Here is a 17,093-nt window from a genome sequence, read left to right on the forward strand (position 1 = left end):
AGGCCTCCGGCTGCGCTGATGAAGAAACCAGAACAAACGAGCTTGGTGTTGCGAGTGGCTAAGCCTGTAATAACACCTGCCGCAAGCATCACGGGCACGGTGGTGCGCGGCCTTCCAGATTACCTTTCAAGATGGACCAATTAGCGCGCAAGAAAAAAAAAGATAATAGAATTAAAGAGTTTATGGAAGGCACGAGGTGATTGGATTCGAGAGAGCAGGTAATGAGAACGTCTTGCCCGTGTGCGTTGTCATGGGATCTTGCGAGTTGTCTTACCAGAAGCCTTCTCGTTCTTGACATTTTTCCCCTCTTTTTTTCTTGTTTTTTCGTACTTCTTGGAATCGTGCCAAGTAAGCGCGAGGCGCACTCGAAATCATTCCTCCGACCTTGCTTCTTTCCTGGGAGCGCGTCAATTTGCGCGCGTAATCTGATAAACGTGGCCACTTTCTTGTCGCGTCGTGACGAGACAGGGTGTAGGCGGGGTGATTACCGCCGTGCCAGTGTAACCGGAGGAACACAATAATCATCCGCGCCACCATAGTACGCGGATCCACTCCGCGAGCCTACACTCCTTCAACACTCGATCATGCCAATCAGCGCCTGATTTGAGATGTCCAGTAATAAAGGCCAAACGATTATATTTTCTAGACATCATCGTTTGGCCTTTATTACTGGACGACGCATTTTCAACTGAGTTCCTTGGTACGCTCGGAAGGTATCACAGGCAATTACGCCCCGACAGCATCTCACCGTCAGAAAGGCACGCGCACGCGAAGTCAACGTGATCTTACTCCGCAATCATCGCGGACTCCCATCTGGTATCTCGGAGGTTTAGCTGAGAAAGAGAAATCAAGGGTGTCATCAATGGACAACGATAATGAAAGTCTAAGGATTGTTTCTCGCATTTCGCAACGAAATTGAAGTTAAAGCAGCTCTTTCTTTTCCTGACATTAAAAGAAAGAAAAAAAAAAAAGATTCGTAGGGATTTCTTGCCGGATATTGAAACAAAATGTTTAAGCATGAACACACCAAACAATTTGCCCGGATTGTAGTGCCTATGCAAGCGATCCGACTGAAAACACTCGATAAGCTTGCCCGGTATTCCCTCTTTCTGCGTTTGTTTTCTTCTTTAGTAAGCATAGTTTGAATACTCATGCTGAAAAATTCGTGCATACCGTGCAATAGGCCGCTTACACCTTCGTGACAGGTTGGTCATAATACGCAAATGACGCGATATGAACGCCGATTAAAAAATGAAAAAAAAACTTATTGGATCCGGTATCTGGTGATGTAACCCATACGTACATTACGACCGACTGTTATTAACCTACAGCGAGAAAGGTGCCTAACGCGTAAGCAAGCAGTGATTTTGACGGGATAGACGTTGAATCATTATGGCTGGCAGAGATCCGCGACTGATGCGAGGCATGAAGTTTCACAGTGCGTGTCTAAATCACGCACGGTTGAACCCACCTTTGTACGTGACGAACACGAGAGCTGCGCCGACGAAGGCGCCCAGGTACTGGGCCGCGAAGAAAAGTGGCACTTTGGCGATCGGGAACTTGCGCACCGACGCCAGGGCCAGCGTTACGGCAGGATTCAGGTGTGCTGCAAAGCAATTAAGAGCGGCGTCGGTGTTATTCGGCTTTATTTGCTAAACAATACATACGTAGGTATCGACCGCGAGACACGACAGAAGGAGGGGGTTGTAGCGTCACGGCTCCTTTGGGCGCCGCAGTAACATTAAATGTACGCTCGGTATATGTGCGGTATTTTTAATTCCGCCCCACTCGGATAGAGACAACCGCGGCATTCGGTAGCGCAATGCCGTACTCACTGATCCACGCAGCGTGGCGTGTAGGCGGTGCACCGCAACGAACGTTGGTTATTGGTTACGTTACGCAACGCAACGTTACGCCACGTTACGCAACGAACGTTGGAACAACACAAAGTACACCGCGGGATTCGCCGCCACATTTCACCCTAACTAACGCATGTTTCCCTCACACACGGGCCACTGCAGTGGTTCTCTTTACAGCGAATAGCTTTCTTTGGCTCTTTCGCCCGATTTTACTAGTGATGGGACTTTCTCGGACCGGTACAATCACGCTCAGATGCAAAGGGCGCGCGATCTCGCGCAACCTATAGTTGCGACGCGTGCTTGTCGCCGATCGATATTATCGTTCTTTGGGACGCACGTGCCCTCGCGCGAGAGCTTTGGGACGTCCGAAGGTTTACAGTGGAGTCTCGTTGATACGATCTTCACGGTAACCAGGAAATAAAACGTGTCATCCGAAAATCGTGTTATCCGAAAAAAAAAGACATTGCTCCTAGAAGACATTTGCCGGGAACGGAACGAGAAAACGTACTATGCAGAATCGTATCAACGAGATTGCACTGTATATGCTGCGGTAAAGCACTCGAAAATGAATCTTTGGTCCCGCAGGCCCCCTCCCATTAGACCACGGGACGCAGGAACGAAACGGACGATTTACAGCAAACCTATACCACTGTCGTTCGCGTCATATATTCCTGCCAGCGTGCACCTCTCGTCACCATTGTGCTCACAATAGGGCCCAACAAAAATATATCGATCTTGGAATACTGGCGCACTTGACGTAATACAGTCAATGCACTACAATAACTGATTATGGGACTATACGAATTATATATATATATATATATATATATATATATATATATATATATATATATATATATATAAGATGAAACGAAGACGATTTAGTTTCGACACGTGGGTGTATGGACACGTACAACACAAAACAAGACCAAGACACAAAGTGATAGTAATAATATTAAGCTGCAGCTCTAGATGCTAAAACTATGTTGCTGAAGACGACCCGGTGTAGACAAGCAAAGTGGCAACCGACCTGTGACACCTCCGGCGATTTGGACGGCCACGTAGATGGCGGTGCCCCAGCCTAACGGTCCCACGACAGCGGCGATGGACTCGTTGTCAGCCGCAATGATGATAGCCAAGACGGAATCGCCGAGTAACTGCGCCAACGCACCATACACGGTCAGGGTTAAGACACTGCAGTGCTACATACATTCTGTATTATTATTATTATTATTATTATTATTATTATTATTATTATTATTATTATTATTATTATTATTATTATTATTATTATTATTATTATTATTATTATTATTATTATTGCAACATTTTTTACGCGTCACCTGGAGCACATGACGCAATTCGGCCTGTTGAGGCGGCTTACCTGAAGAGCCGGGCGTTATTTGCGCGATAAAATCGCAATGTCCAGGCGGATGATAAATAGGTTCGCTAATTAACTTTGTAACTATTTAACTTAAGGGCGCATGTTCTAACTCGTGAAATTGAAGCCGAGAAGCTGTGAAATCCATGTCTGCCTATAATGAATCTTAACGCCATTTTCGATATATCCGTCTCCAAAATCAGCTGAAATAATACATTGGCGTTACAGTTAAGCTCATCCTGAACTGCTTGACTCCCATGGAAAACTAAACTGGAAAGACCATGTATTTCGTAGCAACACTTTACGGCCGGATATCTGGAAAGTAGTGGAAAGTGGTTCCTGCTAAGCAAACACGACTCAACTACTGCTCGGCTTGCAGTTGCAAGTTGTTGCAGTTGCAAGTTGTTGCAGTTGCAACATGTGCCCTAAAGTGAAAAAAAAAAAAAAAAAACGTGAATTAGTGAACCTTTTTATGTAGCTACCCGGGCATTGCAATTTATCGCTCACTGTACCATGTTACCCGGATATTTTGCATGACTTCTATTAGAGTAACAGAAATCTGCTTATCGGTTCTAAATAAGCCGTACACGACCTGCCCAACTCCGACCACAAAACTTTCCACAGGCGTTTGATTACTCATACATTCTGAGGTTTCTCTGCAGAACCTATCATTTCCCACTCCCTCGGTCCTTCCTTTGCTCCCTCCTTTGCTTCCATTTCCATCTAAAAAAAAAAAAAAAAAAAAAAAACGCACAGTTTGCATGTGTCACAGGCTCTTCATCGTGAACACGGCGCAGCTGTGCTGCTCTCACCCGACACGTTACCCGCATGAAAATGCTTCTGGATGTGTTAGTTTCGGGCGAATATCCGTTATTTTGTCCGACTCATTGCGGTGCTTCAGTGCTGTGAGGTTATGCTGCTGAGCTCGAGGTTGAGGGTTTGATTACCGGCAGCGGCGGCCGCATTTCGATGGAGGGATTGTGCAAAAAACGCTCGTGTACATAGATTTAAGTGCATGTTAAAGAACCCCTGGTGGTCAAAATTATTCCGGAGTCTTCCACAACGGCGTCGCTCATTATAATTGCTTTGGGACGAATCCCACGGCTCAACCGATCAACCGATCAACCGATCGATCGATCGATCAATCAATCAATCAATCAATCAATCAATCAATCAATCAATCAATCAATAAGTCAATCAATCAATCATTTTTTCTCTAATCCATTACGCTGTGACGTCGAACTCAAAGCTTTTTGATTTTTGCTTTTAAGAGATTTGTCCTCGGCCGGCCACTTTCGCTAATAGCATGTCCAGTATGACGATTGGGCTGGCCGCTGTTCTTAAGAATAGTTATAGCTAAAACTTCATTTTGATTACAGGCCCTGATCCTCAGTAGCATGGAGGGCTGGACGAGTTGCCTTCCTCGCCTCGTAAGCTTGCAGTTGCCTCGATGTTTTACTCTTGAATTATTGCTCTCTTTTGTCATACATTTACTCTTTCCAAGCGGAATGTATTGATGAATGACTGACTGATTGATTGAAAACCATGTGCACATTACGAAAACAAACTAGGTTCCCTCGCTCGTGCTACAGCAGTGGGTGCAAGAACTCGAACGCGTGCGGTGACTTACACTTTTAACAGTACGCGAACAACCGTGCCAGCGATCATCGTCGTCTGCTGACGTCCGTTTCACGGCGCCGCGCAATTAGGCAGCGCTGCTCTCATTATGGCTTCTGCGTGTACGTGCAAGCCAGCACGTTTCGTCTGCCTTTTAATCGGTGGCAGTGAACCGTGTTACTGGGGGAGGGGGGGGGGGACGTTGAGTGGGCCCGCAACATTACGTGTGACGCGTGCGAGGTCAGGACGATTGGCTCGCCCCGGCACCAATCACGCGTTAACGTTAACGGCGCGTCCCGGTCACGTTTTATTTGACAGATGGAGAGCGAGAGAGAGAGAAGGAGCCTGGGAGTGCCGGAAGCCTCGTAACAGCGGGTCGCGCAGACGCGTTTCGTCTTCGCGAGCATTCGGGTCAGGTCGGCGATTATCGCCATTTAGCGGCCGTTAAGAGGCGGGCCACCCCAAATAGCTCGACGTAGCTCAGAAGTGGTTAACTGCATAGCAGGCATCTCGCGTGCAAATGTGAGGCCAGAAAAAGGAGGCGTCCTCTGCTAACGTAAGAGGCATTATTGTTGTCGTTGCTTTGTTTAAGTAAGACGGTGACATAAATGTCAGCTATCAGTTGGCGATGCGGAACGCAGAAGCTGCGGCCTTTGTGGTTGCAAACCGAAGTTTTCCAAAGCAGTGATATTTAAATTATCGCCGCATTCAACCGACGCCTTCAAGATTGAACAAGGAAGCACTACATGGCTCTAAATTTGATGTTATCTATTGAAAAGCCAGCGCATTTCCTTTGAAGTTATCCTTTGGCTGTTGCCCTCTTCAATTTGTATTTATTTTATTCTGAAAGAGAATGATGATCGAGATCATGGCCTTAAGGCCTGCATTAGTATCGACAATGTAACTAACTTTATCGCCTCCAGTTCAGTGAAAAAAAAAAAAAAAAAAAAAAAAACACGCGTGGCCGCGCCTCCTGCTGAAACACCTGTGCTCGGTCTATACCCTGACGTCACGCTCAACACGCGCATATTTTGTTCTTTTTCTTTCTTTTTTTTTTTTTTAGTCAGGAAGTGTTGATTCAATGGTTATAGTGTATCCTGGTTTATAGTGGCGACTGTCGACGAAAAGCTCGTGTGCGGCATATCGCGAGTTGCACTCGCACATGTGTTGCAGACAGTAAGCACATTCGACGTCGCTCGTACGGCAGTCGCAATGAGTTACATGACTCAGACTTGTGTTTCAACTTTCAGCGCAACTTATCAGACATAGGCAAGTTTCACTTTCAAACGTGTTTGAACACACTGCTACGATAGTCCTATACACTGGTGGACATTACCGTTTTTTACAGCACGACGAGATTAGATATTTAACGGCAGGCATGCCGTGACGTGAACTTTTCTTTCTTGTTTCATTTTTTGTATTTTTTTTTCGTGTTGTAACAGCGCGAGTGACGGCAGATGGAACAGAGCACACAAACATGCGCTATAGTATAAGTGTGGGTTTTCTTGTTTGTTTGCAGCGATCGATATATTGAAAGTATGAGAGTATATGGTCATGTTGTGAGTTGCAACGTTTCATATACGTCATGCCCCCCGATCTGTTTTTAGCTATTAAAGATCTTCTGCGGCAGACAGCGCAATTGTGACATCAGTTGGATTGCTTGAACAGGCAGACATGACAGTTGCGCAACAAGTCGTGGTATATATGCATGATGTTAGCAAATTGACCGAGGTTCGCTAATCAACTTTGTAAACCACGCAACGAGCAGTAACGACGTCATATCCACTTATCTGAAATTCTGTGCTTATCACAGATTTCGAGACACGTCCTCAATTTCTGTGTAGGAATGCACCAATGTACCATTTACATAAACACACGTTCGTCTTATGCACTTACGTACTTGCATAACGTGTTATCCTTATCTTACATACCGCACACTCTTTCCGAATTAAATTTTATTTGCCAGTAAAAAAATCTATTGTTCATCGTCATATGAATACCAACCAACTATAGCAGATATTTCTGCAGGGATTCTCACCTTCTGTGTTTCGGAAGAATTAGAATTCGCCGGAATCCGATTTTGTAAATAAATCCTCCAAGTTGAATGTTAGCTATACTTTATTACACGAGTTAAAGTGCATTTTATCTGTACTATCAGAAATAATTTCGCTAACGAGACGCTATTTTTTACAGTCCCCCTGTATATTTCCCTTCCAATACTCCGAAAAGAAACAAACTGCTGATATATAACTTCACACATTTTTTTATTTCCCTAATTATAGATTACGTGCCCGGCTAACGTCAATACCATCTCGATCCCGCTTTTCATAAATTTGGCCTTCTTACGTAATTCAGCACCTGCTCGAGGTATGCGTCAACGTGGACGAAACTCCGACGTATCGAATTGTGCATGCATGCATGCGTGTGCGATGATCAGCGAATATTTTTCACTCTTTCTCCAGGCGTCCGGTACGCAAATTCGAGCAGTGGCGTCGATAAAGTCAGGATTCTCGGTTCCACTGAAAATATCCCCAGCAGAACACATTAAGAAAAAAAAAAAAAACACGCGTTTAGTAGGCGCATGCGTTTCCGATGCTGAATTGGTTCACAGTTTCACGTTGGAGACAGCGCTGCTTTCCTATGCTTTGTCTCGCGATGTCAAAACAACATCGCTCTTTTCCTTTGCACGTGGAACCACGCAGCAGCTGCGTTTTAAAGCCCTTAGCGCTGCGACGAGGCCACAGTGAGCGTCCCTCCACTGTGTTCGCCTCTAACAACCCTCTGTGTATTCAGTCGCACACGTGATTATATATATATATATATATATATATATATATATATATATATATATATGAACTGACAACTTCGGATATTAGAGCAGGATGTGGGCGGAGAAGCATAAAATCAAAAACAGAAAAGTTAAGTCACGAACGCTTGATGAGTCTTTCTAACCGACCGTTTCGAGAACGTTTGAACGCCGAACCTGTACGCATTGCGTTTTAACCCACCGTTAGCGATTATCGTTACCATAACCACACCTCTCTCTCTCTCTCTCTCTCTCTCTCTCTATACACGGCCATCTAGTCGTGCACCTGCTTGCTTCCACAAGTCGAAGTGGTATATGCGGAAGCGAATGGAAACAGTCGGTGGTGATAATTCTAGCGGTAGAACAGCCAACTGGAGGGGGGGGGGGGTGTTTATTTCACTTTAAAATCGCGCGTCGTAGTAGAATCATGAGCTTCCGTCGACTGCGCCAGTTCGGAAAGCTGTTCGCTTGTACGTATATTGCGGCTCCCGTCGTTAGAAAGCCTTTTATAGTACACGCAGGTTGCATTTGCGGCAGCAGTGACTGTTTGGTTCACAGTACAGTGAAGCCCGGCTATAACGAAAGGCGATACACAGGATTACGCTTTACATCAAAGTGTCCAAAGTCCGCGAATGGCGTCAATGTAAAATATATTCACTGTGTCAAACCATAACTATTTCATATTACCCGAAGCCATTCCCTCATAGTCCTGAAAGAAGTTTATGCGCACAAAATGAGGACGGAGAAGAGGCTAAGACCCAAGAGCTCGGCCTCTTCTCTGTCCTCGTCTTGTGCGCGTAAAGTTATTTCATGTCTTACCAACATGCCCAAACGGTAACCTTAGTGAATCTCATTGTCCGCTTTTCTTGCATGCTGCGCCTAGTGAGAGGTAACAGCTTTTATAGTTGTGTCGATGGTTTTCGAGATTTGCATCGAGATCTGACGTTGTCATCTGTCTATAGAATCCAGAAACACGCAAGCTCTGCCAAAGCCCGCAAGTGTTCTACATTTGATCATTTCTACAGCCTTTGAAAGCCGTGAAAAGCACATCACCGCTTTGCTGTTGTTTTAACACACATCCATTCAAACTAACAAAAGTGTGGTTTGTAATAACATCACGCGGCAGCCTCCTCATATAAAGCTGCTTAATGTTGCAGTTTATTGCCACTGTTCCTACCTTGTAACTAGGGGAAAGAAGAACACTTGATTTAATTTTGAATTGGAATACATCAAATCGATCTTAATGAAGGTCCTGGTTTCTCTTCTATAAGCACGATTTGGAACTTCGCGCATGCGCTGCAGATATGTAATCTTATCGAGTGTATAAGTCTTGCTGCCCCAATTGCTGGGTACCATTATGCAATACAAATATGATAACAAGGGTCGTTAAAACAGCGAAATTTCCTAACTCATTCAAATACAAATATTCGAGAAAAACGGACATTCGAATATCGAATTGAATATCGAAAAGTAAAAAAAAAAGGGGGGGCTGAAATTGAGATGAAGTGTTTTGTGGAGTTTGCTTGGCAACAAGAATGTTTACATTATTTGATACATGCAGTGCCTTTACTATGCTGGATTGTAGGTCAACTGAGAATCTTGTAAATAAGGAAGAAAGGAAAGTACGATCACATGTGGCACACGGTGACAATTACAGTAATGAAAAAAAAAACACCGAAAAAAGAACAGCATATCCCAGATGCATGGCTAACAGCGCAGTGCTCGTTGAATGAGCTAAGCGCATACTACCGCATCACGTATTATTTTGAAGCGATCCAAACATGCTCAGATTGGACAAATAATAGATTGATTTAGCTAAATAGAAACAACGAAATCCTAGGCTGCCTAAGGCGGGACATGCTTAGGAAATAGCTGGTAATTATTGTGCATAAGTCATCATGTTTTTCTTCCGGAACTGTATTGCCTGTGCAACAAGCGCAGTTGATGCACGAGAATCATTCAGGTGAGTTTCGATTTGCATCGGACTTTCTTCCTACAGACTGAAAGAACTGTTGTTATCTCTTGTATACTATCCGAATGAAACAAATATCCTAAAACTTCGAATAGTTAATTCTCGAATCAAATCCGAATCGAATGGCAAAGACTGTTCGATTCATATGCAAAATTTTGTTTATTCGCATTCCTAAATTGATTCCTCAGTGAAGGTGCTGTCTCTGTTCTTTTTGACTAGCAGCTTCGTCAGTTTGGATGTCACCAGCCCTGACTTAGTGTGACAGCGCGGTTTTACCCATACAAAAATGTACCTAGGCAGCCTATAGAAAATGTGCAGATGTGTTCCTCTGAAGTCTGTTGATGACATACCATAAGCTTTCCGTGGAGTGATGTCTATAAACTTTAGCAATCGATCGGCTAGGAAGTCTGTGGACCACCATAAACCAAAGGGAATAGGCTACTTACAAGTTTTATCAACATATATAGCAGACAGACCTTACATAACCAGTATACAAGTCTATAGAACAGAAGCCTTCAGACAATCTACATACGCTCTGCATTCATTTTGATAACGGCAGTGATGCAGAATGGAGACGGTCACGTTACCACTCCAAGATCCAGCAAACGTTAACTTATTCATGTGGTCAGCGTCACTTTCCGTGAAAGCATGCGCACTTGAAAACGCTTAACGTTATAGGTAATCTGGAGAGCAGAGTCGTAGAAACGCGCTTTTCAGTTGCACAAGCACTTAATCTCACCGCCTTTAGCGCTGAAGCTTCGTAAGCCAATTTATTCGTACTGGTTTAAAACACTGCACCCTTTATTCTACCTTAATGAACACTGCTGTATGAAACAGTCAAAATGAAGTCACACGCTAATGGCAGGGTGAATTTGCAAATAGATGGTGCTTATAGTGTGGCAACAAAGGTATATGTATATCCCTGTAATGCACATCTTATCAAGTATTGAAAGTGTTTCAGCAAACACTTTCAAACAATTTTTTAAAGTTGCCTGTGGCATATAGCACAATTATAGTTAATGAGCTGGTCTACTCGAAGAGGCGGACATTACTTGCACAAAAAATCAAAATGCGTAATCGACTAATTAACAAATATTCACCAATTAAGTTTTTAACTAATTACCTTATGGCCCATATTGCAAATTACAAATTCTAGCCGTGGAGTTCGCAAGGTGGATCCACTTGGAACGAATTCTCAGGATGACACCAGTTTCTAGATATTCATTCCCAAACTTTGCGGAGAAATGCGTTGGCGTTCCAGTTACTTTCATGCTTCAATGCACAAAACGACGTTTCGTTTTGGAACGCCAATTTGTTAAGAAAGTAATTGGAACGACACATTTCCATCGCCATTTGGCGCAACAGATGATAAATACAATGGAAAATGAAGTGGACCGCTAGAAGACATGATCCCCAAGTTTAGTTTTCATTAACAACTAACATATACCGCATCGCTGAACGACGAGATTCTCGCACTAGCAGCCGGAGTCGGCATCTAGGCGCCATCGACCGAAACCGGAACGATCTATAGAGGGCAAACGGACTTGTCGCATGTCTGGCTGTCGGCTGCTTCCCATCCAAACGCCCACTAGTCCGCCACCACCTTCATCCTCTCTCTTTTGTTTGCTACGTACCGACGCGGAAGCTTTTTGCGGACAGCCACCGACAGCCTCGCCAACGGAGCGTTGGCGAGAGATCCACCGACGAGCGAATACGAGGTCACCTTGGAGAGAAAACTCGCCGGCATGGGGTGCTCCGTTTACACGTGCGGCACAGCAGCTGAGATTACGACATCTGCTGACGCATCAGATGGCACAGACCACAGGCCTGAAGACGCTTCGGCTGTTTTCCTATATGCCACCAGCATTGCCGACGCCAGATGCTTGGATATCGAGAAATATGAGACGACATTCTGAATGACAAGAGAACTTGACTCATCGCCCACCTGGGTTTGATAAAATGAAGCTTTTGTGAAACCCGTTGCAATGCTAGAATGTAATGTTCATGGCTCCACGTTCGTATACGAGCCATACCATGCTCGCTCATGCAAGACAGGTACAGTTGTGGAGTTGCTGAATACGAACATCCTTTTGTATAGAGATAAGCGGTGCCATATCGCGTGACAGATGTTTAGCGCGACTCTCTCATTTCGCTTCCTCTGCAATATGTTATAGCGTGCGTCACTGTGGATCGCTTTTGTGTAAGATACCCGTAAAAGCAGAGGCCCTCAACATTTCACCGTTACTGAGAAATGTGTCATGCAGTCGCAAGTTTATTTAGTGAGGAGCTGTCTCTGCTATGCGGACCTTGTCTGCAGGCGGGTGGTTTGCGGGAGACTTGAAATCCCGATATATACATCGGGCGTGCGAGAGTGCTTACAGCACACTCATGCACAGTAAAGCGCAGCCGGATACCGCATTGTTGCAGACTACATGTACGATCAAACAATGCAGAAAACCATCAGAATGCGAGTGTCATATAACAAGCTTCACTGCAACGAAGATCGCTATAGGTCCGCTTCAGATCCAGAGGATTATCGTCCAGACCACATTGATAAATAACAAGACGTCTGCGAAAGAATTTCGCCCTGCATTGGCATGAGCATACTTTCTCGTTAGAGATTTTCATGCGTTTATCTGGATGAAACCGCTGCTGAGAAGCGGGTGAACGGAGCCTATATAGGTGAGGTATAACCAAGCGAAGCAGTGTTGGTTTGGAGGTTCCAGTGTTCAAACTTTGTCACAGTTAAGGTAGACTAAGACTTTACGATCACGACTAACTGAGTGTTACACATGGGCAGCACAGGTGCACGTATACTCTCGTAAATTTGCTCGCGCAGACTGCAGCTTAGGACGAGGTCACGGATTGGATTACCGGCCGCTGCAGCCACATTCCGATAGGGGCGGTATCCAAAACGCTCGTATACCACACCTTGGATTCACGTTATAAAATGTATATGTTCAATGTCTTCATCTCATTCGCATTTCTGTGACATAAGTTTACGTTCTCAACATTGTTCAATTTTACTTAATTTTATTGCGATGGCAATTATATGGACACTTCAACCGGTTTTCTGCCGTCGCCGTCGCCGTGAGTTTCCGTATAAAGTACAACGGCGATAAAATCGTCGCCGCGCGCCGTATGCGCGAGTGAAAGCGCGCGGCGGACTCGCGCTATCACGGAGAGTGAACGCACGGCGGAAAGCAAACGCGACCGTCGCGCGAAAGGCCGTGGGGGTATGGGAGGGAGGGAGGCGGGGCGACGCTGTGCTGCAGCACCAAATGTGCATCTTGCAACCGGGCGCAAGCGGAACTGGCCACTCAATCTCCCACGCGAAAGCAAGAAAGCGGGAAGGCAGCGCGGGAGGGAGGGAGGGCAGCTTCTACTCTGTACTTTGCCCGGCTGTGGCGGTCGCCCGCACCGTCTCTTATCTCCACACGGCTCTGACCTTTGTTTGCGCTGTGCATTCGCCGCTCAGTTTCCGTTGAAGCGATAGACCGCACGAACCTTCGCCCGCTGGTGCGGCTGCGCTTGCTGCCAGCGTTTTGACAGTCGTTGTCTGCGGTCATTCAGTGTGATCTATTCATGTTTGCTTGTGCACGCTTACACCACGCTTGTTAATTCAGCTAGTAAGCGAATGTGTCCAAGTTTATGCAGCCGATAAAACTACTATCCCTACTCCGAATAGCTCTCTACTAATTTGCTCTCGTAATTGGTGCTTCGCCTATCGGACGAAACTGCGACATTTTTTCATCTCGTACCCCCCCCCCCCCCCCCCCCCCTTGTCCTCTGCTTGTCCTCTTCCGTCTTTTCTCCTTGGACGAGGGAGAGTTCAGATTGAAATGTGGTTCTGGCGCAGCAAAACGCGTGTTGTGCACTTGATGGTTATGTGCGGATCAATCCTCTTCGTATAAACATATGGGTGTTTCTACGTAATGACGCTCTTTCTGTCTCTTCTTCTTTCCACTTAGTTTTGCTGCACCAGAACCACATCTCTATACTCCGTTGCATACATCAGGTGCAACGCTGTGGAGGCTAGAGATACTTTTTCATGTGGCTGCATTCACACTTAGAAGTAGTTTGGTGTTTGCTGACCAATTCTTGTAATAATGTTCTTTATATACGCTCAGTTCTGAACAAAAAAAAAAAAAGAATTTACCCTTACAAACAAACCATGTACTCGTACGGCTGCTAACGCGTTGTTTAGATCGACTTGCCGTTCGCTTTTTTCTTCCTTTCTTTCTTTCTTTCTTTCTTTCTTTCTTTCTTTCTTTCTTTCTTTCTTTCTTTCTTTCTTTCTTTCTTTCTTTTTTTTTTGCAGCCGGTCGCCGCAGCCTCACGTGCAAGCTCGCGCGAGCAAACGCCGCTGGCACGCAGCGAAGCTATAGACGGAACGCGCGGAGTGATATATTTTAATGACCGTACTTCTTGCGTAGCTTCCACAGCGTTGCACCTGATGTATGAAACGGAGTATATAGCATGAACAAACTGGCCCAACATCGCATTCTGCGGAAAGCTCAGATGTACATCGTAATAACGCGACACAATAGCTAATCCCGCGGCTACCTTTTTCTTTTTCTCACACTGTATACGGCAATATGCATGCGGCGTGCGCTAATATAATGTACTAAACTACTTGTGCTGGGCTGGTGTGCGCAGCCCTCCACACTATCTGCGCGCCTGTGACACCGAGGAGCGCGTGGCGTCCTTGACAGTTTGTTCCCCCTTTCCGCGGGTTGGAGTTCGGCGTACGTGCCTTGGCCGCAGACCTGCAGCTGTCTGCTATCAAGAAGTTGCGCCGCGTTGCTTGGCGCGGGGAGCGTGCGGGGGTCTATTTTTGGGCGGGCCACGCCGCATTCGCGGGAGGCTGACGCGCCCACCATGGCCATTTCCGCGGGAGGAAGAGAAAACACTCGTCCGCTCAATCGGAGCGCCGACGATTAGAGAACGCGGGAAATGACCGCGAAGTACACAGCCAAGGGCTTAGCGACAACGGCACGCGACTCCGTCGGCCCGTGTAATGTCACGTGACATTCACGAATCGGAGTTTAGGGCGCCCGTGACGCCAATTAATCCAGCGCTTCGCATGCGTTCGTATTCGCGGCACACGAAGACCGCGCATGGCGTCCCTGTTTCGGACTTGCGCCTGTAAGATGTTTTACCTGTAGCGCAAAACTCGACGTTAACGGTACGCATGCAACACGAAGATATCTATGCGTATTGGAGTGGTTGTGGAGGCTGCCCTGATTGTACTTCGTAAGTGCATGCGTCACCTATGGAGGTGTCAGAAGTGCTTGGCGCTTGGAAGTGTAAAAGAGTACAGGCGAGATAGTTGCTTCTTGTTTGCGCCTTAGCTGCCAAGCCGAGTGTTTGTTGTATCAGTCATCCCAACCTTTGGAAGGGAGCGACCTTGCCCACACCCCGTTTCCAACTCTGGCGTCAGTGCGCACTTAAGGCACAATTGTTCCGTTATTAAGATAACGAATACATACTGACGACTTTCTCGCATTGGTACGCGTCCCCAAGTTGAGCACATTCAAAACGATGCGTTCAAGATAGCCGTCAAATTTTTTTTTTTTTTTACACCGAGTTCCCAGGGTACGGCGCCAGCATTAAGCGAAAAAGGCGTAGTGTATACTAAACATTTCATACATTCAAGAGCTGTTGCGATACGCCTATGGTGTCAGATTAAAGTGATGTTCCACCTATTTCAGTGTTGCTCTTGAAGGAGAATGATCAGCTCGCGAATTGACATTTCTGTTTGATGTGCCAGAATTCAAATGGGGGAGGAAGGGGGGAGGGGCTATTCAGATTTCCCGAATTGTTGTGTTAAGCTTCGGCCACTGGTGCGGAATTGGGTAACGCTCAATTTAAGATAACACAAATAGCTTGCATCAGACACCATTCAGTGCTTGGTACAATTAAGCCTCCTACCGCCACCGTGAACAGCTTACGGAGGATGGTGAGCTTAAGCACCGTATGTTTTGTCTCTATTTCTTTAGCAAGGTATTTAGAAAACATGTATACAGACCAAAGCTCTGTCGACAAAGTAAATTAGCTAAAGAAACAACAAAAGCAGATATACGTAATCTTTTCTTCAGTCCCCACAAAGTGTTTACTTACGCGCATTGTCTAACAAACGCAATGACACAGTTACACCGTTGAGTTATTGATGAAATGGACAGTTCCAATCTTGTTCGAAGCGTTCTTACATACTCGCCTATAGGTTTTGCTTTCTGTTACGTTGCTGCCTTTCATCATCAGCTTATATTTATGCCCACTGCAGGACGAGGCCTCTCCCTGCGATCTCCAATTACACCTGTCTTGCGCTAGCTGATTCCAAGTTGCGCCTGCAAATTTCCTATATATTTCCTATTGCCGCCTATATACGATAACTATTTACTGCATTGGTTTGCAAGGTCGATCACCTCCGCTGCCGAAGCCGCAAGTTCAGTTTTCGTCGTTCACAGTTTAATCTGAAACTAAGTGCGCCACCATGCTCTTGGAATATGAACACTTTGATCACAGGAGCGGCGTCACGATGTGTTGCAAATTTTTAGGATATTTTTCCCTTTGGTTGAAAATATACTGAGGAAAGAAAAAAGGGGTTTTACATGCCAAACGACGACCTGATTATGAGGCATGCCGTAGGGGTAGACTCCGGAATAATTTGGGCCACCTGGGGTTCTTTAACGTGCACCTAAATCTAAGTACACGGGTGTTTTCGCATATCGCCCCCATCGAAATGCGGCCGCCGTGGCCGGAATTCCATCCCGCAACTTCGTCCTCGGCAGCCCAACACCATAGCCACTGAGCAACCACGGCGGGTACCTATACTGAGGAGCACATACGACGCCTGTTTCCAACCAAATTAAATTTTAGAAGTTGTCGCCACCGACCAACTTAAAGAACAGTTGATTTTGTATAAAGTGGGTATCGTTTTTTAGGCTATACAGTTTTTACTTGTTTTCTATGTTACCCTGTGTACATCCTTCCTTCGTGCTCGGTAGCGCACAGACTCGTGAATATAACCTTGACTTCCACGCGAAAAGGCAATAGACATTCACCATATCCGCCATATGTTTCCATTGCCAAGGCCGAAAAACGGCAACGCACGTTTAATATCATGAAAGCGGAGCGGAGAGAGACTTCATGTGCTGAGGTCACAGCGGAACGAGTCGTGTTCCAGCCACAAGGCCCTACGAATAACTCTGCGCTCTAGCATCGCGTAGATTCTGTTTAAAATGTGGCAATTGAAGGTCACGCTGTCACTCGCAAGAAATATGACGGCCTTGATCACCGCTGATGAACTGCCAGCCATTCCATGCCTTTGTGATCGTTACCTTCCTCGTATGCGTACAATATATTGTCTTCCTTGCATCACGCTTTTCCACACAACAAAGTGTAACCAACCAACAGTTGTCTCCTGGCAGTGAGTTCCCTCGTGAGCTGAAGTTA

General features: G+C 45.7%; 1 protein-coding gene across 5 annotated transcripts in view; it reads right to left on the bottom strand.

Annotated features, from left to right (window-relative positions):
• Window positions 1-17,093, bottom strand: part of LOC119442709 (aquaporin-9-like) — a 59,611-nt gene that overhangs the window by 29,742 nt on the left and 12,776 nt on the right. For all 5 annotated transcript variants that reach the window (XM_037707678.2, XM_037707679.2, XM_049662331.1 and 2 more), the window contains exons 2-3: window positions 2,890-3,016; window positions 1,472-1,606 (exon numbers count right to left, since the gene is read on the bottom strand). In XM_037707678.2, the coding sequence (XP_037563606.1) occupies window positions 1,472-1,606; window positions 2,890-3,016 (262 nt within the window). The remainder of the gene's footprint in view (window positions 1-1,471; window positions 1,607-2,889; window positions 3,017-17,093) is intronic.

This window comes from Dermacentor silvarum, chromosome 2, assembly GCF_013339745.2.
Source record: "Dermacentor silvarum isolate Dsil-2018 chromosome 2, BIME_Dsil_1.4, whole genome shotgun sequence".
Lineage (NCBI taxonomy): Eukaryota > Metazoa > Arthropoda > Arachnida > Ixodida > Ixodidae > Dermacentor > Dermacentor silvarum.